Source organism: Alexandromys fortis, unplaced genomic scaffold, assembly GCF_014885135.2.
Source record: "Alexandromys fortis isolate MF-2015 unplaced genomic scaffold, M_Fortis_MF-2015_v1.1 scaffold_152, whole genome shotgun sequence".
Classification (NCBI taxonomy): domain Eukaryota; kingdom Metazoa; phylum Chordata; class Mammalia; order Rodentia; family Cricetidae; genus Alexandromys; species Alexandromys fortis.
The window spans coordinates 2,050,954-2,058,603 of NW_026068045.1; the positions used below are offsets into that span (position 1 = coordinate 2,050,954).

At 42.2% G+C, this 7,650-nt stretch overlaps 1 protein-coding gene across 1 annotated transcript in view; it reads left to right on the plus strand.

The window, feature by feature from the left end:
* The window catches only part of Ash1l (ASH1 like histone lysine methyltransferase), a 150,692-nt gene that overhangs the window by 62,872 nt on the left and 80,170 nt on the right, over nt 1–7,650 (plus strand). Inside the window, exons 9-10 of the mRNA XM_050166355.1 lie at nt 2,517–3,252; nt 6,718–6,897. Coding sequence (XP_050022312.1) covers nt 2,517–3,252; nt 6,718–6,897 — 916 coding nt within the window. The remainder of the gene's footprint in view (nt 1–2,516; nt 3,253–6,717; nt 6,898–7,650) is intronic.

Below are 7,650 nucleotides of genomic sequence, written 5' to 3' on the forward strand. Positions count from 1 at the left end.
AAAAAAAAAAAAAAAAAAAAAAAAGCGAACTCAGGCTGAAGCTGAAGATCAGCCTGCCTCAGCAGATGGGGGAGGGAGTGGGCGTGGCTTGTCTCTTAAAGGGACCAATACCATAACAATGGCTACATTGAAAAGAAACAGAGATCCAGTTATATATCTCATCCCTCCCCTACCTTGTTCATTTTTAGGATTTTAACATCAAGTTACTGGGATTGTTAAGAAAAATCCATTTCCTGATGAGATAGATGTTTTGGTAATTGCTAGTACTTAATAGGGAAATATTTGGGATTGGGTTAGAGAGGTGGTTCAGTGATTAAAAGCAATTATTGGCCTTCTAAAGGACCTGATTCTTACTCCTAGCATTTCTTATTCTCCTTTGGTATCAGAAAGCATCTGTACCCCTGTGATGTAGACACATAAATAAAAGTAAAATCTTAAAAAAACTAGATTAATAACATATTTTTTCCCATGTTTGTTTTTGAATAGGGAGTCATATAATCCAGATTGGACTCAAACTCACTGTGTAGCCAAAGTTATCTTCAACATCTGATCTTCCACTCTCCCACATGCTGGAATTTTTTCCCCAAAACTTGATACATGATATTGTTACATACTAGGTAGACACTTTTTAAACTGAACCCCAACTCTAATACCATTTTCTTAATTTTAAAATGTGTGTGTGCGTCTGTGTGCTTGAGCGTGTGCGTGTACTCATGTATGCAGACTACCGTCAGAGGACAACTTTGAAAAGTTCTCTCCTTCCACTGTGGTCCCTAGGGTTTGAACTCAGGTTATCAGCAAATGCTTTTACCCTAAGCTATCTTGCCAGCACTAATTTTAAATATTTTTGGATAGAGTTTTGCTGTGCCCTACTGTCTCAGTCCCCACTCAGTAGCTCAGGGCTGACTTGAAGTTTGTGGTAATCTTTCTGGCTTAGCCTCCTGTATGCTGAAGTTACACAGTTATTAGCCACCATGCATGTCAGCTAATGGCACATTTTAGAAACATGTAGATAAGTCCATTAATTAATAAACTATGACCTGTGGGTAATAATAATAATAATAAATTATGAGTTTCAAGACTTAATTACTTTCCTGTTATTAACAATGCCTTAAAAGAAGAAACTTAAGGGATAAACGGTTTATTTTAGCTCACGGTTAAAGCTTCAGTTCATCTTTGTCAGGGCAACAGGAACTTGAAGCAAGTTGTCACATCATTTCCACAGCCAGGAAATGAAGAAGGATAAATAAAAGTTGCTTCTCGGTTCCCCTTCGCAAGGTCCCATTTAGAAGAAGGACGCTTCTTCTGTGGTGGATGGTCTTCCACCTCATTAACTAAGTCCCAATTGGCCTGAAGACATGACTCGGCAGGTAGATCTAAACACAAGCTGCAGAAGCCTGATAACCTGCATTCTTCCCTTCCAAATCCACAGCAAAATGGAAGGTGAACCTAAAACACAGTGTTGTTCTCTGACCTCCATACATGCACACTTGTGTACACAAATACAAGCAATAATTCTTTTAGAAAGATAACACTTATTGAAAGGATATGTATTTGGTTCCAAATAAAAATAATATGGATAGCCCGTGAGAAACAGCACACAAGAGTGGACCCCACCCACCCCACCCCCACAAATACAAATTTGGATCCACATGAACACGTATACAAAAACCTCACAGGTGTGGCATATTACACCTTTAATTCTAGAATGTAGAAGGCTAAGGAAGGAAGATAACCTTATCTGGTGAGTTCCTACAGTGTAACACTCTGTTTGAAAAATCAGGAAGAAAGAAGGGAAGGAATCCATCTTGCTCAGGATTTAGCTGAGTGGTAAACAACTTGCCTGATGTGGGCAAGTGTATGGATTAGACCCCCAGCAATCTAGACAAGTTTAGCTCTTCATCCAGTCTTTAACTGTATAGCCTTTATCTTTTGTTAGTACAGAAAGTTAGTTAGCCAGGCATGGTGGGACACAGCTGTAATAACAGGACTTTGGGAGACAGAGACTGAGGATTAGGAATAATTTCAAATGTAGTAGATTCATGGCCATCCTGAGCTACAGAAGACCTTTCTTAAAATAAAAGAAGGGGCTGGGAGATGGCTTAGTTAAAAATACTGTTCTCTAGAATAGCTGGGTTCATTTCCCAACACCCATATCCATAAGCTCACTTAACTTCCTAACTTCAGGGTATCAGACTCTCTTTTCTGCTCTCTGTAGGCACCTTTGTGCACATGCCATACACATACATATACATAAATTAAAAATAAATATTTAATTAATGAAATTAAAAGCTGATTGATTTCCTATAATCCTAGCACTCAGAAGACAGGCAGGAAGGATCGATCGCCACAGCTTCGAGACCAGCCTGGTTTGCCTGGTGCATTCTGAGCCAGCAAAAGCTTTGTAGCACAGCCTTATCTCAAAAGGTGAAGAAGAAAAAAAAAATAGAAACAGAGCAATTTAGATAACTCAGTGATCAATTTTTTGTCTGTGTGTGCTGTGTTGTCTCTTTTAGTGAATGGAATTCCCTCCAGAAGTCCCAGATTGGTTGCGTCTATGGATGATTCTGTAGACAGTCTGTTGCAACGGATAGTACATGATGAGCAAGAGTCCATGGAGAAAAGTACTGATGCTGCAGTTACAGCTGTGTCTGTACCACCTTCCTCCAGTCCAGGCCATAGCTATAGCAAAGAGCGAGCCCTAGGTAAATCAGATAGTCTTCTAATGTCTGCGGTCCCAGGTGACTCTTGTGATAATAATGTCCCACTTCTTTCTGAAAAGTTAGCAAGTCGATGTTCTCCCCATCATATCAAGAGAAGTGTAGTTGAAGCTATGCAGCGCCAAGCTCGGAAAATGTGCAATTATGACAAAATCTTGGCCACCAAGAAAAACCTGGACCACGTCAATAAAATTTTAAAAGCCAAAAAACTTCAAAGGCAGGCCAGGACAGGGAACAATTTTGTGAAACGCAGACCAGGTCGACCTCGGAAATGTCCCCTCCAAGCTGTGGTATCAATGCAAGCATTCCAGGCTGCCCAGTTGGTCAATCCAGAATTGAATGAAGGTGAAGAAGTAGCGCTGCACCTAAGTCCAGACACAGTTACTGATGTGATCGAGGCTGTGGTTCAGAGTGTGAACCTTAATTCAGAACATAAGAAGGGGTTGAAGAGGAAAAATTGGCTGTTAGAAGAACAAAGTAGGAAAAAGCAGAAGACAATACCAGAGGAAGAAGAACAAGAAAACAATAAAAGGTAATTTCTTTCTTAAGATATTATAGTCTAAATAACAGCACTCTAACTTCTTTATTTTCTTGTTTGTTTATCTTCTATATGTGTGTATGCATATGATGGCAGGTATAGGGGAACCCAAAAAACAATCTGTGAGATCTCTTCCACCACGTGGGTCCCAGACATCAAATTTGGCTCATTGGGCTTGGCAATTGGCATCTTCATTGATGAGCTAATTCTCCAAGACCAGCTTAAGTGTCTCCAAATTGTACTATATTTATGTAACGGAATCTTCCTTCCTTCCTTCTTCCTTCCTCCCTCCCTTCCTTTTTTTTTTTTTTTTTTTTTTGAGACATGCGATTTCTCTGTGTATCTCTGACTGTCCTGGTACTTGCTTTATAGACCAGGCTGGCCTCAATCACCAAGATCCACCTGCCTCTGCCCCTGACTGCTGGGATTAAAAACGTGCACGAGGGCCTGGCTTCTTTAGGCTGTTTTCTTTTTTTGTCTGTTTTGTTTTATTTTTTTGGTTTGTTTTTATTGGTAAGGCTGGCCTTGAATTACCAGAGATCAGCCTGGCCCCACCTCCTGAGTGTTAGGATTAAAGGCGAGTGCCACCACACCCTGTCAAAGACTGTTTTCTATCCTTAAGAAATAGGTAAGAATGTTTTTGGTGAAGTACTCATGCATGCCAATGATTCCAGGTTGAAGAACAATCTGGAGTTTTAAGGTCAATCTGAGCTATACTGATATTTTCAGCCATCCTAGGCCACATAGTATAGCTAGAGCCTTTTTTTAAAACACACGGTGGCCATAAAATTATTTTGATATAGTAAAAAAAGTAAACGGGCCTAAGATTCAAAACAAAAAAAGAAAAATGAACCTTTAGTTAATGAATTCAAGAGTCTAGTGTGATAAACAGCCGAAAGAATTTATTGAGCTCTACATTTTTCCCTGCTCCCCTCCCTGCCTCTCCCCTCCCCTTCGACTCTCCCCAATGTCCCCATGCTCCCAATTTTTGGTTTGTCGAGACAAGATCCGCCTGCCTCTGCCTCCTGAGTGCTGGGATTAAAGGCGTGTGCCACCATCACCCAGCTGGTTCCTGCTCTTCTTCTCATTTCTGTTTCTATAATTCCTTTGGCTTGTGTGTGTGTGTGTGTGTTTTTTTAATTGTTTCTATCTCAATTTTTAAGACCTGACTTTAAATGATTTGCTGATGCCTTCCAATTTTTTGTTTGTTTTTTCTCCATTTTTTTTAAAGAGAATTTCTCATTTCATCTTTAAGAATTTCAAACATTTTCTTAAGGTTATTTTTTAGATCATGTTCTCTTTTATCCATATTTGGTTGTTCAGGTTTGCTTTTGTAGGGTCTTTAGTTTTTACTGGTGTTGTGTTGCTCTTTGTGGTGTAGCATGTGAGTGATCTTACCTTTTCTACTATCTTTTTCTCTAATAGGTCTCTAATAGGGGCTGTCTGAGATTCTGTTGAATAATCTTCTAGGTGACAGTTAATCCAAAACTCAGATGGTTGTTCCTCATGGTACAGTCATTTTCACAGTTCTAGTTACCCCATTGGTTACTCCATGCTCCTGGAGGTAGCCCAGTGCTCCTGGGCTCTGGTCTGCTCACTTGGAGATTGCTGTCTCAGGCCTACTTTGGACTAGGCTGCTGGCTATGATTTGTTTTTGTAAATCCTGGTCTGGATCTCTCCTGCAGAAGTCCCTGCCTTGGAGTTGGACCTGGAAATGTTTCTGGCTCCAGTCTGCTGCCTCGGTGGTCCCAGGCTCAGGTGTGCCTGAACCCACAGAGGACCTGCATACTTCCTCAGAGGTCACAGACTCATGCTCAGACACGCAGGGGTTCCAGGTTCCTACCTATTCCCTTTGATGTCCCAGACCAATGCCTGAACCCACAGATGACCTGGCTCAGGCCTACTCTTTCTGAGGTCCCAGACTTGTGCCTAGCCCCGCTGAGATCTTTGGTTCCTGCCTGTTTCCTCGGAGGACCCAGGTTAACTCACCCCCAGACTGACAGAGGTCCTGGCTCCAGCCCAGTTCCTGGGAGGTCCTAGACTCTCACCCAGACCCACCAGGATGTTAGCTTAGGTCTACTCCCTTGAAGGTTCCAGATTCACATCCGGACCCTCAGCAGTCTCTTGTCCTGGCTCACTTGCTCAGCAGTTACTACCTTGTACCTGTTCCGGTGGAGATTGTTGTTGACTCTGGATCTGGTCGCTGGCTCAATCCTGATCCGCCCATGTCCTAGGACTGGGTTTGCTCCTGGTGGAGCTTGTTCTCTCTGTGTCCTAGGTTCAGTCCCACTCTGGTGGAGATTGCAGTCTCTGAGTCAGGTCGTTGGATCAATTCTGGTTTGCCAGTGTCCCAGGACTGGGTTGGCTCCTGGGACTGGATTTGCTCCTGGCTTGTAACCTTGAAATTCTTATATCCTGCTTCCTCTCACTGTCTTGTTTTCTTCATTGGTGACTTTCAGCACATTTATTATCATTTGCTTTGTTTTATTTGAGTTGATCATCCTCATGGTGACTTAGATTCATATAACTTCAGGTTAATACTTTTTTTTTTTTATTGAGAAAAGGAAAAAAAGTTTCCGCCTCCTCCCAGCCTCCCATTTCCCTCCCCCTCCTCCCACCCTTCTCCCCCTCTCCTCACTCCTCTCACCCCCCCTTCCTCTCACCCTCCCTCTCCAGTCCAAAGAGCAGTCAGGGTTCCCTGCCCTGTGGAAAGTCCAAGGTCCTCCCCCCTCCGTCCATGTCTAGGAAGGTGAACATCAAAAACTGGCTAGGCTTCCACCAAGCCGTATCATGAAGTAGGATCAAAACCCCGTGCCATTGTCCTTGGCTTCTCATCAGCCCTCATTGTTCGCCATGATCAGAGAGTCCGGTTTTATCCCATGCTTTTTCAGTCACAGTCCAGCTGGCCTTGGTGAGCTCCCAATAAGATCAGCCCCACTGTCTCAGTGGGTGGGTGCACATGGTCCTGACATCCTTGCTTAAATGTGTGAGCCATCCACCCAACTTGTCTAATTTAAATTATTTATTTATTTATTTGGGTTTTTGAGATGGGGTTTCTCTATAGCTTTGGAGCCTGTCCTGGACTAGCTCTTGTAGACCAGGCTGGCCTTGAATTCACAGAGATCTGCCTGCCTCCTGAGTGCTTTTTTCTTTTTTAAGACAGGGTCTTACTGTGTAGCTTTGGCTAGCCTAGAACTATGTAGTATAGACCAAGCTGTCCACCAGCTCATAGAACAGTGATTGTCTCTGAAATTAAAAGTGGGCATCAACATGCCTGATGCATGGCTGTAAGGTCAGTGCATGGGAATAGGAGCCACAAGAATCAGGATCTGAAGATCATTATTGTCTACACAGCAGGTTCAGGGCTAAGACTCCGCCTCGAAAATTACAACAAATACACATGTATGTGTGTGTATAATTATTTTTCACAATAACATCTTTAAATTATTTTTTTTCTAGTTTTATAGAAACACCAGCTGAAATTCCCATTCCTCTTGAAACCCCCACCGAACCTTCTGAACCTGAAAGTACCTTGCAACCTGTGCTGGCTCTCATCCCACGAGAAAAGAAGGCCCCACGTCCTCCAAAGAAAAAGTACCAGAGAGCTGGGCTGTATTCTGATGTTTACAAAACCACAGAGTAAGTAGTGGCAACTGAAAGCTTATATCTTCTTATCCCTATTATCCACCATAGCTTTATAATTTTTACTACATTTGTGTAATCCAGTCTCCTCTCTACCACCCCAGACTGGGTGGCAGGCACCTTTAACCACTGAGCCTGAACAAAATATTTTTTTTCACTACCAAAAACCAGTATATATAGCATTATATATGTGTAATGTGTCTTGTATATGTACCGGTCTCGAGTACCTGAATACTCACTGGACTGTTGATGCCACACTGTTACAGGTTATAATTATCATCCCTGATGTTTAGCCTCTCTCTTCTACTTCCATTCTGTCAGTTGGAGTCCAATTATGCCTTTTATTGTTTGAAAATAAGAATAAAAGCTAGGTGTGGTGGTGTACACCTGAAATGCCAGTACTCTGGAAGCAGAGGCAGGAGGATTGCCTCTTGTTCAAGGACTTCATTCTTTACATAGTTCATTTCAAGCCTGCCAGGACGTTTCTTAAGTTTAAAAGAAATTGTTGGGGCTGGAGAGATGGCTCAGAGGTTAAGAGCATTCATTGCCTGCTCTTCCAAAGATCCTGAGTTCAATTCCCAGCAACCACATGGTGGCTCACAACCATCTGTAATGGGGTCTGGTGCCCTCTTCTGGCCTTCGGGCATACACACAGACAGAACATTGTATACATAATAAATAAATAAATAAATATTTTTTTTAAAAAAAAAGTTTAAAAAATAATTAGCCGGGCGGTGGTGGCGCACACCT